General features: G+C 39.8%; 1 protein-coding gene and 1 long non-coding RNA gene across 5 annotated transcripts in view; one reads left to right on the forward strand and one right to left on the reverse strand.

The window, feature by feature from the left end:
* Positions 1 to 207: 207 nt before the first annotated feature.
* GANC (glucosidase alpha, neutral C) overlaps positions 208 to 16,824 on the reverse strand; it is a 62,080-nt gene continuing 45,463 nt past the window's right edge. For 3 of the 4 annotated variants that reach the window (XM_074327869.1, XM_074327867.1, XM_074327868.1), the window contains exons 18-23: positions 15,406 to 15,482; positions 11,470 to 11,544; positions 9,195 to 9,308; positions 7,901 to 8,013; positions 2,402 to 2,505; positions 1,535 to 1,796 (exon numbers count right to left, since the gene is read on the reverse strand). In XM_074327869.1, the coding sequence (XP_074183970.1) occupies positions 1,687 to 1,796; positions 2,402 to 2,505; positions 7,901 to 8,013; positions 9,195 to 9,308; positions 11,470 to 11,544; positions 15,406 to 15,482 (593 nt within the window). In that variant the 3' untranslated portion in view covers positions 1,535 to 1,686. Of the gene's footprint in view, positions 1,797 to 2,401; positions 2,506 to 7,900; positions 8,014 to 9,194; positions 9,309 to 11,469; positions 11,545 to 15,405; positions 15,483 to 16,824 lie in introns of all 4 variants that reach the window. The other variant, XM_019725410.2, reaches the window with a different exon arrangement.
* On the forward strand, positions 4,571 to 5,279 carry LOC109444193 (uncharacterized). The gene is made up of 3 exons (XR_002136802.2): positions 4,571 to 4,689; positions 5,001 to 5,067; positions 5,151 to 5,279. It is a non-coding gene; the product is annotated as an uncharacterized LOC109444193 (long non-coding RNA).

Raw genomic sequence — 16,824 nt, forward strand, 5'->3', positions numbered from 1 at the left:
GGTAATGTAGGCTTCTTTCTTAAGAATTGTAAAAAGTTACAGAAATTGCAAAAGTTACACAAATAAGAGGAAAAAATCTACATATGTATATGTGAGCTTATATATGGTGCAAAACTCAAATCTCAACTGATATAATGAAACGCACAATGTTTACTACTTCTGGAGGGAAGAGTCCTATGTCAGAAAAACAAGTCAGAAACAAACAGATTCAATTCTCGCTTTTTAATCAATCAAATCCATCAGTTAACCAATTACAGCCAATAGTTACTGAAAGCCAAGTATAATAACATGCCTTTGAGGAACATACAATCTAGTAGGGGAACAAGACAGACAAACCTCAAACACTAAGGACCTGTCCCTGAGAATGCTGAGTAGAACATGTATTATTACCTGGGGCAGCATTTCAGAGAAGGGGAAAATCACTGCTCATCGTACAGTGGAATGGGGGTGTTAGGGGACTTAGACAGTCTCAATGGAAAAGGGAGGTTTGAGTTGGGCCTGGACAGATGGTAAGATCTGCATAGGTAGACGGAAGGCGGTAGATCCTGGGGCCCAGGGAACAGAAGGCACAGACGTGGCAGTTGGCAAGTTGCTAAGTGGAGGAAGCCGGATAAGGAAATGTGCGTGTTGAGGAGCGCTGAGAACACGAGGCTGCCCCACAGATGCTGTGGCAGGAAGCAGGAAGTCACTGGGGTCTCCAGAGCAGGGAGGAATGGCAATGTTGTAATGTTCTACCCCTTGTCAAGCTGTACTGGAGCCCGAGGCAAAAGGAGAACTCAGTAATACTGATCCGTCTGGATTTAAAATTTTGATATTTGGTTAATCATGGATTTTTGCATTAATTTTGATTTTTTAAAATATTGCATTAGAATATGTTATTTTGGTTACTGTGTTTTTCGGCACCCCCTTATATTTTGTGCCCAAAGCAAGTGCGTCACTTGTCTCACCCTCATCCTAGCCCTGAGTTGTATTTCTGAAGTACGTAGGTGGGGACATGGGTATGTATTTTATTATTAATTATGGCTTACTCATGTTATAAATGTTCTTTGGTCAGTAGACAGTATTTAATAAAAACAAGAAATTAGAATTTTAAGATTAATTTGGAACTTTGGAACTCAAAAAGCATGAGAGGGAAAAGAATCCTTTGTACTCCTGAGTCAATCTGTGGGGAAGAATAACTCCCTGTTGCTGCAGTGTACGGAGTACAAGCAGAAAAGGGTTGTTTTGCCCACATCTAAGGGGGTGAAAGATAACTGTCGGGGGGTACCAGAGGCTGCTGTCCACTGGAGACAGGCCTCAAGCAACTCAGCTGCTGTAGCCAGAGTGACTCTGCTGCATGGCCCCAGGCAAACTTCCACAAATGGGCCATACAAGGTGGGCGTGGCCCACATCTCACATAAAACAAACCAATCCAGCTGTGCTCAAAGAGCAGCCAATCACTGGGCGACAGCGCTTACCACAGGGCCATGGCCCAACAAGCAATGGAACACTACAAATGTCTCAGGATGGTGTTTGACACAAAGAATATTACTAATACATCTAAAAATTGTTTATTAGTAAATTGATGACTAATGAAAAATTATTTTGAGCCAGAGAATTAGTATGCAGCACGACTCTCAGAAAAGACCAAGGGAAAGGTTGAATGGCGCAGGCTGCCCCTTGTTCGTCGCCGGATGCAAGTGTCTGTCATTTAATGTGTATCTCCCAGTCAGTGCCGATGTTCAGTGAGAGCCGCTCCAGGTTCAGGGTGGACGTTCTGGCACAATATGTAAAAGCCACAGACTGATCATTACCATCTAAATATCAAGAAAATAAAAGGGAATGTTTGATGAATGTCTAGATGAGAAAAATCTTTTTGTCTGAAATGTTTCTGGCTCTGTCATAAAACCTTATACCCTACTTAGGAGAATTTTACCTAGCACTTTTGCCCATGGACTTCCAGGAATTTTTAAAATATAAAACACTCCATTATTTTAAATGCAAGATTGGTTGAAAAGAAATTGTAAGGAACAAAGTGATTTGTCCAAGAAACTCAGTCGGTAAGAAAGGATATAGCTCTTCCTATGCCCTTTGAGAAACTCCACAAACATGAGTAGGGCTTCAGATAGCTACAGTTTACAAAATACAGATAGCTACAGATTACAAAATATTCAGAGAAGCCACGCTATCATTTCAAGCCCCAAACAATTTTCCTTAGAAAAGCATTAGGAGCTTACAGTGAGCAGAAAGACCAGCTGAGGAATAAAAGTGGGCTGGCCTTGACCCTCTAGATAGCATAGCTGACCGCTACCAGAAAGTGCAGAGTCCACCTGGTGAAGCACATTGTGGCAGTTTTAGGACTAACCATCTCTTCTCTACAGGTATTTCTATGTGCACAAAAACAAGTGGCCTGCTTCCTCACCGGACAAATGCATGGTCACAGATGATGGCTGCTTCCTGAGGCCTAGGACACATATCTGCTCCACCACACACTCGCTGGGATAATGACCACTCTCGTCAGCACAACTGAAAGCAATAAAAATGGCATTAGGAAAAGAGAAACAGCGCTTTGGACTGGTTACCAGGTCAATGTCCCCAGCCTTGTCAGCCCCCCAACCCCCACTTCTTTTCCTATAGAAGCCTAAACCATATGGTTATCATATTTACTAGGATGAAGAGATGGAAACAGATGAGTCTATGTGCCAGGAGCTAGCTAACCAGTAACGAAACCAATCTCTCTCTCTCTCATTTTTTTTCCCAGGGATAAAATAAACCAATTTTATTTTTCTAACAGGAATGAGACTGTGAGGCCTACTGAGGAATCTTTCATGCTACCAAATCATTAAAAACAAACAACTGTTTAAAACCTATTTACACCCAGCAAATCTCACTGGATAGTCTAGATGGGAAGTTTCTAACAAGGAATTAAAAGCTGATAGTACCCCCTACCTTCCTTCCAGGTTTTCTGTCTTTTTTTTTTTTAAATATTAACTGTCTTTATAATAGAGTAGGAAGTGTCAACATTTTAAGTTGGGAACGTTAGAAAAGTTATTTTCAATTACTTCATAGTATATTTTGTGTATCTGTGCTTTGTACCTTAACTAGGCTACTTGGGGGCTTATTTTTTTATTTAAAAAGGTTTTGGTCTTATTAATGAAGTTATTAGTTCATTAATTTCTGCTTTTCTCTTTAATTTTTACCTTGGATTTAACTTCTTTAAACAGAGTATATCTACTCCAAAATAAGGGCGAATGTGCTGAGAGTATTAAAATCGTTTGTTTTTGGAGTAAATGCAACGTTGTAAAATTCTTGCATTGGTATCAAATGCTCTTTGACGAGTTAAAATCAGGGAACATATGAACATTGTGGCAGTATTTTACATTTTATCTGATTTAATCCTTAGGACAACCAGGCTATCTATATTTTAATCTATTTTTATAGATGAAATCTAGACTTACAGTTAAAAATTTTCTCAAGGTCACATGTGTTAGAAGCAGAAATCTAAACTGTCATTAACAGACTATTGCACATGAAGGCAAGTAGGTTTCAAAACATATGGAAAGGCCTTTTAATGCCAAAAGGTTGGGAACTTCTATGAGCTCTTCACACACAGGGCAGTCAAAACACAATTTACAAGAGGGCAATCGATTATTTAGCTTCACACATTATTTGTACTCAATGGAATCAGTCCCGAGTGACTAGTCAAAATAAACAAGCCACATGTTGTCCCCCTGAAGCTGTAAGGACAGCACAGGGCACACTGGGAACATGGGCTGCGCTTGTCTGCATAGGAGCAGTTGCTACTACATGCACTGAATTAACCAGTGTACTTCAGAAACTTCACCCCTGCATTCTTTTTCTGGATTTCTAGAGGATGGGGATAATGGCCATTATCCACATGAAAGTAAAACTCTCCCCTTCTTTCAAGCCCCCACTCCAGATTAAGTATACACAGAAAACACTGCAGTTTCCTAAATATGTTGATTGGAGGTGCTCCTTAGTACCAAGTGTATGAACTGCTGAGGTACTGCACTGTCTCGTACGCCTACAGTCACTGAGTGGAGACATGATAAAACACTGCAGATATTTAAGGCACAAAATCAGACCTGAATAAAGTAGAAATGGAATCAGAATTCTCAGGCCCGTTTTTTTATTTGCAGTAATATCAAACCATCCATTTACAAAGTTTCTGGTCTCCTATCTGCTGGAATTAACTAGGTATGTCTTTGGAACCATGTAGTTGCATCCACTTTGGTGGTTACAAGAAAGCAAGCAACCAACCAACCACTGGAACACAAGGCTAGCATACCGCTCCAGCTGGAATCCAGCAGGGTTACCTGAGCATGCCACAACTGAACACTGAGTGGAGGAAAGGAGTAGAGCTGCTCTTCATTTGTTTCCAAAGCAAATTCATTTGAAAGAATGAACAAATTGTCATCAGTACGTCAAATGTTTTTATCACTTAGACCTTCAACCCAAGACAGAAAGTTTTTCTTTTTCTAACACCCTACCCTGAAATAAATTTGCCAATAAAACCCAATGATTTAATACAAATAGTACAATTCATATTTGCTTTCCTCTTTCCTTTTTTAGACAAACAACAAATAAAATGCAGGCGAAGGAGCTGAAACACAACTGGAAGCTGACTTAAAAACTACACTAACTTTAAAGAATCTAAAAGCATTTGGGTACTACTGCTTTTCAAGTAAGGTAACAGTCATACTGCTAGAAAGTTCCTGGGTGGAAAAAAAAAATTAAGGATAACCTTTTCAAAAAAAGATTAAGGCAAGTTGCTTATGCTTTATTTAGCTGTGGTCATGGAGACTATCCCAATTTTCCATAAAATCCTCTTGACACTGCTGCAATACTACGGCATAAATGATTCAAAGTACCACTAGACATAAGGACCAGAGTTTTTGATAATAAACCATGATTTTGGGTAACGTTTGGATGGGAACATTTGATATGGATGATCAGATGAAAGATACCAAATCTCTCTCTCTCTTTTTTTTTTTAACAAGCCATTTGGAGAGTAATCGCCTAAGGACACTGAAGTCACAAGTATGACTTGGACACTGCAATCAAATAGTAAGAAATCAGATACTTAATGAATTGTTGAATGGTTGATAAATGGGACTAATAGGAACTTGAATTCTTTTTTTATGTTTTAGAGAGGGAAGGAAAGAAAGATGGAGACAAGAAGGAAGAGAGGTTCATGGTATGATTGAAAAAATACTCCAGGGGGACTCTGGACCAAGATGGTGACATAAGAGGCTCCTGAATTTCACTCCTCTCATGCATGGATGCACCAAATGGAAAGCTACACATGGAGAAAGTTCCCTCTGAGAGAAATCCAGAAACTAGCTGACTGACTCCTAAACATCTAGTAAGTGAAAAAATACTGACATCAAACAGGTAGGAAAGGCTGAGATACATTCTCTCTATAAGTCCCACCCCCAGCACAGTGCCATACAATTGGGAGGGAACCGCCAACCCCCAGCTTCTCCCTAAAGATTGAAGGGTTTGTACTCCAAGTTTTAAGACTCCCACCTGAGGTATAGGCTCTGATAGCCAACAGGGTTTGTGTTGCCGAGTCCCATAGGATTTTAGCAAACAAAGAAGCAGGTGGGGCTCAGCACAGAGGGAGCAGGCAAAAACACCCATTTTTCAGTTTCTCCCTGGAAGGGGTTTGACTGCAAACTTTCACAGCTACTGCCTGAGGGTCTAGCTTCTAATCAGCTGGCATCTAGATGCTGACTGAAGTATCCCCCTTTGGGAAACTGATGGGTCTTGGCACCTCCTCAACTACTGGTAGTCACTAAGAACAAAGATGGCAGCTTGGATAATCACAAAGGCTTGAGAAGCAACCAGGAGCTCAGGCTGAGCTGATTGATGAAGTTCATCTCTCATACACAAGACCTATCTGTCGAGACTGCAAGAGGTGGCTGTTTTATTTAATGTGCAGAAACCAGCACGGAGAGTCAAGGAAAACGAAGAAACAAGAAGTATGTTTCAAATAAAAGAACCTGATTAATCTTCAGAAACTGACCTTAATGAAATGGAATTAAGTTATTTACATGAGAGAGAGTTAAAAATAATGGTCATAAAAATACTAAGATCAGGGAGCAACATATGAACCTGTAGTGAAGACTTTATGCCAAACACTGTAACAAGAGACGATAAAAGTCATTATATAATGATAAAGGGCTCAATTTATTAAGAGGAGATAACATTTGTAAATATTTATGCACCCAACATTGGAGCACCTAAATATATAAAGCACATATTAACAGATCTGAAGGGAGAAATAGACAGCATTACAATAATAGCAGGGGTCTTTAACACCCTGCTTTCAACAATGAATAGATCTAGACAGAAAATCAATAAGGAAACATTGGACTTAAACTACATGTTAGACCAGATGGACCTAACAGATAGATACAAAACATTCCATTCAACAGCAGCAGAATATATACTCCTTATCAAGCACACATTGAATATTCCCCAGAACTGGTCATATGTTAGGCCACAAAACAAGTCTTAATAAATCTAAGAAGACTGAAATTAAATATCTTTTCTGACCATATTGTATGATAGTAGTTATCAATTGCAAGAAGAAAACTGGAAAATTCATAAACATGTGGAGATTAAATCACATGCTCCTGAACAACCAATGGGTCAAAGAAATCAAAAGGGAAATGCAAATCAAAATCATAATGACATATCACCTCACACCTGTTAGGATGTCTATTGTCAAAAAGACAAGAGATAACAAATGATGGTGGGAATGTGGAGAAAAGGGAACCCTTGTACACTGTTGCTAGGAATGTAAACCACTCTGAAAAACAGTATGGAGGTGCCTCAAAAAATTAAAGACAGAACTACCACATGATCCAGCAATCCTACTTCTGGGTATATATCTGAAGGAAATGAAATAACTACCTGCACCCCCATGTTCATTAAAGTATTATTCACAATAGCCAAAGTATGGAAATTAAGTGTCTGTCAATGGATGAATGGATAAAGAAGATGTGGTTTATATATACAATGGAATATTATTCAGCCTTAAAAAATATGGATATCCTGCCATTTGTGACAACATGGATAAACCTGAAAGGCATTATGCTAAGTGAAATAAGCCAGACAGAGAAAGAGAAAGACAAATACTGCATGGTATCATTATATGTGGAATTTTTTTTTTTTTTTTTAAATGCCAAACTCATATAGAGTAGAATAGTGGCTGTCAGAGGGGTGGGAGTAGAGGTGAAATAGGGAGAGGCTGGTAAAAGGGTACAAACTTTTAGTTATAAGATGAATCAGGTCTAAGGATCTAATGTATAACATGATGATATAGCTGATAATACTGTATTACATAACTGCAATTTGCTAAGAAAGTAGAACTTAAATGACCAAAACAGGAAAAAAAAATACAAAATAGTCATAGAGATGTAAAGTACAGCATAGGGAATACGGTCAACAATATATTATAATTTTATTTGTCAGTTTTACCTTAGTGAACCTAAAAAAAAGAAAAGGAAAACACTACAAATGACCTTTATCATTAACTTCTTTAAATATCGTGTTTCCCCGAAAATAAGACCTAGCTGGACAATCAGCTCTAATGTGTCTCTTGGAGCAAAAATTAATATAAGACCCAGTACTATATTATGTTATATTATATTATTATATTATATTTTTATATTATATAGTATTATATTATATTATATTATATTACATTATAAAGACCGGGTCTTATATATTAATTTTTGCTCCAAAAGATGCATTAGAGTGGATCGTCCAGCTAGGTCTTATTTTCGGGGAAACACGGTAGTACCTTAAAATATTACCTGTGCATTTGAGGATAGCAAAAGGATAGCATAATTTACCTAAGATAATGCACAGATTTTTTAGCTGTCATTACCTGTTGGTCAAAACACCTGAAGAGAATGAAAACTTCCTGTGCAAGAATTGCTTCTGATGGAGGTATTTGAATGAATGGCCATCATCGAGATATAATTCACCCACAGCAGAACCCTGGAGAGTGAATCACAAATAGAGAATGTGCTTATATAATAGCTTTCTGGGAAAAGAATGTCACCCTCTAAAGGGAAATAATAGATTTTAAAATTTGTGAAAAATTATGTTGAACAGAAGCTTAATAAATACAGACATTCAATACCTATTAGTGAAATAATAATAGGAAACGGAAATCACATAAGAGGAGCACAAAGAGTGAGGCCTTGTTGAAAGAAATTTAAACTATGAAGTATGGTCAGTGGCATAGGTGGCTTCTCTGAAAATACTGTCCTAGAATGTGACAACAGGTCATAAAAGTTCACAGAATGAAACTGCAGTTAAAAAAAATTAGTATAGAATGGATGAGATTAACTATCTTTAGAAGACCCTCAATTTAGAGAATAGTATCTAGTTCCTACTTTTTTTTTTTTAATTAAGAGGACTCCTTTTGCATGTCAGATAATGTCACAGCATTCCATGTGGCAGGATACTGTAATTGACAATGTGCCATGGATCTCGAGTCTCTTGTATTTATTCTGTGGCCTCTCATGGGCTGCAGGCCCAGGTGGGCCCAAGAAAACATGGCTAAGTGAAACAGATGAAAAAGAAGGATGTAAGAAAAAGAAAGCTTAATTATTTTATATTTGCATAAGAGTAAGAATTTGTGTTTGGTACTATAGTTGGGCAAATTGATAGGCGAGGAATCTGCTAAGGCCTCATTTGGCTCAAAAGGATAGATCAGTTCTGGATCCTTTCAGGCTTAACCCAAGGAGATTTTAGTTGTTTGAGCCATCTGATGAGACCAGAAGTCACTGTGTGGGGGCGGTGTCCCGGAAATGTTGCATAGATACAGATACCCTTTTACAGAAGACTGAGTTCAGGGCTAACCTACGTGGCAGGCTGCCTACACCCCCAGTGACCTTTCAGTCCAGCGGTAATCAATGCCAACGGTCACAGTGCCCCAGAAGAAATTTCTATCATTTCTAGTTCTCAGAATTCCCTTAAGAACAAAGTCAGACAAGCTGGACAATGATTCAGAAATGATTCAAAGCTTTGATTTCTAGATAAACATCAGAAGCACCTATCCCATTAGATGGGGTTCACCACTTTTACATAGTGTCACACACTCAAAAGGCTCCCACTGCGAAGAGACAGAGTAGTAACAAATGAGATATATACAGGTAACATTTTCCACATACCTTAGTGCTCAGAGCCACCCGGAGCCCATATGGGAAATCAGTCATCCAGCCTGTGGATTTTCCTATTCTCGTCTTTATGGGCACTACACTTCCACCTCGTTGAAACACTGGTATCTATATAACAGAGCAACTCTCAGGGCAGGAGTATTCGTATAAGGCCATTTCAAAGTAGAATTTTAAAATATTTCATTGTATAACACTTCATTCTTTACAAGTATAGACTCAAAGGCAAAATAAATTTATGAACACAGAGATGGCAAACATGGAAAGGAAGAGCTCAAAATGGTCCATTTTTGAAATTATTAGAGAAACTTCTCACCCGTCATCAATTGATTACATAAGCTGCTTATCCTATAAGTAACCTTTCCAATTTTGTGTTTTTTTTCAATCAATAAAATAAACGTGTTTACTTCTAGGGCCCTGCTAAGGAGTGAATTTTTCTCTCTGTGCAAGCAGGCCTGGATGCATGTATGTATGTATGAGTGCATAGAAAAGATGGTAGTTTCTTGGTTTGGGGGAGATGACTTTTGTCCTTACTCACTGGACCCTATACCCTTCTTGCTCCCTGCTTCCCTGGATCACCAGGATGAATGACTCAATTCTGAGGGTAAATTCGTGGAACTTCTGTGATAGATGCCACCAAAGGTACTTTAAGTGACTCCAACACGGGGTTGTAGGCATGACCTGTATCTATGCGTCTTCCAGAATGGCGTTGCCAGCAGACGAAGTAGTAGGTTTCCTGTCTCCCTCTACACTCCTCTATAAGGAAGCTCCCTGGATCACATGAGGGCTTATACTTTGCTCTGAATAAAGTACAAACAGGAAGCATATAAGAGTACAAATGAAGTAGGGAGTGAGAGTGTAGTAGTTAAGATGTCCACTCGCTGCTTGATTCACAGTTGGCAGCAGGAAGTAAAGCACATCTATCTCCCCACCCTCATCAGACAACCTCTCTCTCTCTTTTTCCCCTCAAAGAATGAGGTAGTAAGTCAGTATGGAATGGGCTCAAGTGGGAGTCTGGCTGACCTGGGGTCTTGTTTCAGTTCTGCCACAATCTAGCCAAAACTCTGGACAAGTAATTTAACTTCTCTGAGCCTCAGTTTCTTCACCTGTAAGCATGTGGGATTCGAGTAGATGACTATTAACATCTCTTGTATATCTGAAAGTTGACATCTGAAATAATTTTCTTTCTAATGGAGTTCATATCGCTGCTGACGGTTAAAAAAATAACATCAATATCTATTTATTCCTCTTCACAGTACTGAGAGCTAATAGTAGTGGTTCTGATTCAGCTGCAGGAGCCCACGTCCCGTCAGAAATTCAGCCTGGATGAGCCACTTTGATTCTATTATCATAATTGGTAGCATTCCCTGGCTTAGAGGTCCAGGGTTACAATTAAAGTCTCATGGTTGTGGACTTGTTCCTACAGAAGGACACTCTGTACGGCATGTGTGGTGACCACCCTGTTGGTTCTCTGTCATCAGTGTTCTTATTTTCCTTAGACATACAGTATAAACAACAGGGGAGGAGTTGTTTGTCCTTGATGTTTCATACTGTGAAATCAGAGTATATGTTATTTTTATCCTCTCTTTTTTTCACAATTAAACAGCTTTATCAATGTAATCTACATGCCATACAATTCATCCATTTGAAATACACAGTTAAATGGTTTTTAGTATATTCTGAGTCATGCAACCATATCACAATCAATTTTAAAACATTTTCTTCACCCCAAAAAGAATCCCTGGGCCCATTAGCAGTCACTCCCCATTGCTCCCAAACCTTCTCTGTTCTCCAGCCCAGAACAACCACTAATCTACTGTCTGTCTCCATATGTGTGTGTTATTACACAGAGCACTGATGTCCTTGGTTCTTTCTATTCGTATGTAGGCATATGCTATGGTCTGAATGCTTGTGTCCCCCCAAATTCACATGTTGAAGCCCCAGTCTTTAATGTGATTATATCTGGAAACAGGACCTTTCTAGAATTAAGGCTAAATGACGTCATAAGAGTGGGGCCCTCATCCTGTAGATAGCTCACTCTCTCCCTCTGCTATATGAGGACACAGCAAGAAGGTGCCTGTCTACGTGCTAGGAAGACAGTCCTCACCAGGAACCAAATTGCTTGGCACCTTAATCTGGGACTTCCAGCCTCCAGAACTGTGAGAAAATAAACTTCTGTTGTTTAAGCCACCCAGTCTGTGGTATTCTGCTATGGCTGTCTGAGTGGACTAATACAGCACAACAGAGGAAAAAAACAGTGAAAATAACTTACAGTGTCCAAGGCTACTGGGATCTTCACAGTACAGGCTCCTTCCCAATGAGCAAATGTCTTTGAGTCATACCAGACCTGAAAAAGAACAGACCCCATGGAAAAGAATATAGGCATAACTCTGCTCACAATTTCATTATTCAGTGAAACACCATTTGTATTGATTTCAAATAACCAGAAAGCTAAAATAAGTATAATTTTTTAAAAATCTCGAGTAGAAGTTAGGAAGAACACATGCTTTTAAGAAGATCCCAAAGGACTAACATACTACTGTTCATGGATTAATTTGACTAAAAGGCCACTAATTTGTCCATCCATCCATCCATCCATCCATCCATCCATCCATCCGAAAGTTATTTATTAAACAGCCTACCAGGTGCCCAGCACTGCTAGGTATACACGAGTGAACAGAAAGACCTCATGGATTTTACAGTCCAGTTCGCTTATAAAAATTTAATGCGTCTATTAGTAAAAAAGATGAAGAAAGAAAAAGGAAACAGCAACAAAGAAGAACAGCACATTACAAGCAAATAAATTACAAATGAAGCAGGAGAAAAGGAAAGTGTCAGAGGAGGATACAGATCTTGGAGAAAAACAAACGGAAACTTGCATTACTGCTATAGGATCATTTATTTTTTACAGAGTACAGTACAATTTAGGGATGAGGTTCAAACTCTTATCTGGGATCTTGTCAAGGGGGTTTAGTTGCTGAAGTACCAGAAAGGTCCTACAGAGTAATTTGATGGGATAAATCCTTAAGATACCACCAGAAGCAGCATGAAAACAAAAACCTCTTTCTTCTAGCCCAGTGTAATTTCTGGCAGCCCAGAGTCTATTTCGCAAGTTCACCTCCTGGGATTACCACATCCTTTATATAGCTGAGCTGTTGCATCTCACTATCCTGCTGTGAATGTGAGAGGGTTGTTTCTTGACTATGGTTAGCTACTGTAAACTCCTTTTCTTTTTAATTAAAATTTATTGGGGTGACAATGGTTAGTAAAATTACATAGGTTTCAAGTGCACGAATATGTAATACATCATCTATATATCACATTGTGAGCTACACTGAACTCTTAATTCAACAGGCTCACACCCACCTCATCATAATGTATTATCCTTGGCTGGATTCAATATGTTAATGTTTTGTCAAGGATTTCTATGTCTGTCTTGACGAGGGATATTGTCTTAGCTTTCTTTTCTTATAATGTCTTTCTTAGGTGAATTCCAGTAGGTCTAGATAAAGAGCTGGTGGGAGTGAAAGGCAAAACAAACAAACAAACAAAAAACTGATTCAAACAAGATTTGGGGATTACCTGTCTACCATTACTAGAACTAGTTAAAATGAGGGGTGTATGGTATGTGCTCTGGTGCAGTACACAAAGATCTCCAGCCTAAAAAGGGTATAATTGGTACAAAACACCATGTAGATCAGGCCTAGAGCTCAGTCACCAAGCTCCTGACCCAGCAAGTACTTACTGAAGGCCTATTATGTACCAGGTGCCCATCTAGACCCTGGGAATACAGCGTAAACCTAATAGATAAAAATCACTGCCTTCAAGAAGCTAACATTCTAATGGGAGAGACAGATAATAAAACATATAAGCCAGGGGTGTCCAAACTTTTTTCAACGGTTTTCACCAAGGGCCATATGCAGTAAAATACACAAACAGCCGGGCCACTCACTTGCGGTGAAGTACGTATTGCCTCACCTGGTTTATTTAAGTAAACTAAATATGTTTTTGGAATTTGCTGTGGGCCAATTATCAATGGATCGCGGGCCGCAGTTTGGACATCCCTGATATAAGCAAATACATAGAATGTTAGAAGGTTGCATGTTCTGTGGAGAAAAATAAAGGATGAAGGAGGGTTGGATGGGGGCAGTGGGAGTGGTTTATAATCCTAAACAAGTGGTCAGAGAAGGCCTCACTGAGAAGGAGATATTTGAGAAAAGACTTGAAGGAGAGGGAATGGGGAAAATGACAGTGAGGGCCTTTAGATAGCCCCTTGGCACAGTGTAATGTGGGACTAGCTAACCAGCGACGTAAAGGTCTAGCAAGAAACAACTTGGTTCTTCTACCCAGGCTTTGGGAAGATGTAAGCAAGAGAACCAAATAGAATGCCCTGGGAAAATGGTGCTGGAGGAATATATTATACAGTCACAATAATATGCCTGCAATGATGACAGGTCATTAATAAAAATGTGTGGCTAAGTCAGAAAGGGAGTTCCTATTAATGGGAGCTTATACTTTGTTAGAATAAACTTGAGAAACTCTCAGCAAAAATGCTTTGACAGGACAATTTATTTAGCTGTTGTTGTATTTAACCTTTTCCTCAGGTTTCTGCTTGGCAGGGGAACCTTTGTAAAGAGCCCTCACCTTCAGAACTGCAAATGACTGGAGAAACCAAGGGGAAAGAACATAATTCATGAACATTCTGGAGAAAAGCCTGGTTATTTTCATATCAATCATGGCAAGTGCAGTGGGCTGATTGGTGGCCCCTCGAAAAGATATATTCACTTCCTAACTCCTGGAAGGAGTGACTATTACCCTCATAACAAATTTGACTAAATTAAGGATCCAAGATAAGGAGATTGTCTGGGATTATCCAAGTGGGCCCTAAATGTCATCACAAATGTCCTTATAAGAGATAGGAGGAAGAGACACGGACACACAGGAAAAGGCACTGTGAAGATGGAGGCATACATTGAGGTAATGGGGCTACAGGCCAGGAACGCGGAGGACTGTGGGCAGCCACCAGAAGCTGGGTGACAGCCATGAAAACAGATTCTCCCTCAGAGCTTCCAGAAGGAACCAACCCTGCTGACACTTTGATTTTGGACTTCAAGCCTTCAGGACTATGAGTGAATCAATTTCTGTCATTTGAAGCCACTAAGTTTGTAGTAATTTGTTACAGCAGCCTCAGGAAACCAATACAACAACCAAATATGTGAAGCTGGATGGAGGGAGAACACTGACACTGCATGTGGTTTCCTGGTGCTGCCGTACCAGGGCTTGATAGTCCCGGGCAGTGAGCACGGCCTGGCTCAGCCACCTCACCTCTCGCCTTGATAGCCCATGAGCATCTTGCCCTGGCGGTTCCACATCAGTTTCGTATCCTTCAGGCTCTTCCCCCTGCCTGCGGAAGCCTGTGGTGATGCTCCAGCGCTCAGCGACTCTCTCGGGGATCTGTCTCCTTCCTGCTCTCCACTTCACACCCTCTTTCCCTGGTCTGGTGCCCCAAGTGTCTGCCCTGTCTCTTCTTGCTCCTTTGGACATATCCTCGGTCTGTCTCTGGAGGCTGTTGCTCTTACCACCCATGGCTATCTGCTCTGCAGCCCATGGGTTATTCCCACCTCTCCCCCATGCTTTGCATGGGTTCAGTGCCCTGGGCTTTAGCAGGTCCAGGTGATATTTTCTACAGTGACAATAATCAATGACAATAACCAATAAAAGAGCAGAGGAAGGCTGGAGGGGCACAGAAGGAAGTCACTATTGTTACTTTTTATCCACTCCCATGAGTGTCTCGAGACCAGCTTTTGGTATCAAAAACTCAGGATTCAGATAGAGCGAGGAACAAGGAGCAAAGTCTGTTTATATTTCTGTTTCCCAGCCCGAGTTTAATACCTCATAGTAGACTAAAAATTTCTTACTACCCAAAACCTCACTGTGTTCACAAGGAGTCACTTACACAAGTCTACGTGTGAAGATAAAGAATTACTCTGATCCTCCTAGGTGTGGTCACCTATTCATGTTCCTCTGCACTTTTCCACTAAGTTTCTTGACCTCTGAGGACAGTGGTCATGACTTACAAGAATCTTCAGTTGCTATAGTCATTTGGGCGGTCTTCACAACTGCATGATGAAGAAATCTATATCCTAACGGGCTAATTCATTAGAACGAGGGATGAGATGGAAGATATGCGACTGTCATTTACTCTTACCTCATTTGGTCCCGGCAGAAACACATCAACCACAGTAGCTTTTGGCTCTGTGACTGGATGAACCAATAAAGCACTTCCTGAAAATGGAGAAGAAATAAAATCGAATATCATTATAAGAGGTCTGAAAATATCCTTTCCTTTTAATTGAGTGCTTTTGTGGTGTCAAAGACCACTCGCTGAGAAATTCTTCAAAGTAGAAACCTTGGAGAGTTGAACCAGTGATTCATCAGAGAGATGCATTGCTTGAAAGAGGACAGAGGCTCAAAGAGGTGACTGTATTATCGCCTATCATTAGTCCACTTAAGGTATATTGGGATTACAGGAAGGGACCCTTTCTTACACAGTCTATCAGAGTCTCATTTTGTACGCAACTGCGAGTGTGTCAGTAGTTTGAAAATGCCATTGCACTTCTCCAGGTGCTTCATTGTTTGCTATAAGTGACTCTGGTGATGGTCAGCTGTTATCCACAAGTGTGGTGGGTGTGGATACTCAATCCACTTCCTTGTGCAATTATCACGGGGAATGCTAAAATTCTCTTAAAGGCAACCTGAATTATTATTTTTGTTTTGAACTTTGCACCACATATATGTAAAATCCATCCACTTATGAATTCACTCCTTAATTCAATATTTATAAAGTGCCTACAGAGTACCAGGCACTGTGTTAAGCTCTGGAGATACAGCGGCAAGTAAGGCAGACATGTCTCTGCCCTCACAGAGTTTACATTCAGTGAAGACCGATATTAAATAAGTAATTACAAGTTAATTAGAGTTATGATGAATACCCAAATTGAAAGTACCACATGAAATGAAAGTTATGTAGTAGGAGGGGCTGACTTTGATTAAAGTAGGTGGAATTAGGTATTAGGAAGTAATTTGGGTCAGGAAAATTTTCTCCAAGAACGTAGCTATTTAAACTGAAATCTAAGGATGAGTGAAGACCTAAAGAGCTAGGTATTTCACAGTTTGGGTTTTCCACTCTCTAGAGTTCCACCTTTGGGGAAACTTTCTGTTGAGTCTGGCTGCTTGAGCACTATTCCCAAGAAACTTCCATGTTCTAGATTTGGTGGTTAATCCTTGTTAAAGAAGAATCCCCCCTCCAGTGGCCCCAATCCTATTTTGCATATGAAAAAGGCTCTTTTGGGTCTTTACTTCAACCTTCTCATCTACTTTATTCTACATCCCTTCCCTGTAGTGGTATCACAGGCTTAGGAATGAACCCAGAACAAGAATCCCAATTGCATCCACAAATAGAATGGATTTATTTAACATTAACAATATTATGAGAGGTGTTACATGATCACAGAACAGAGCTATGATCGCACTTACGCACTAAAAATCTTGGTGATAAAATTCCTTTTATTTTTTTGGCTTTCTTGAATTAGTTTTTTTTTTTCTTTTTAGTGCTCTTACACTAGAA

This window comes from Rhinolophus sinicus, linkage group LG03 (assembly GCF_036562045.2).
Source record: "Rhinolophus sinicus isolate RSC01 linkage group LG03, ASM3656204v1, whole genome shotgun sequence".
NCBI lineage: Eukaryota > Metazoa > Chordata > Mammalia > Chiroptera > Rhinolophidae > Rhinolophus > Rhinolophus sinicus.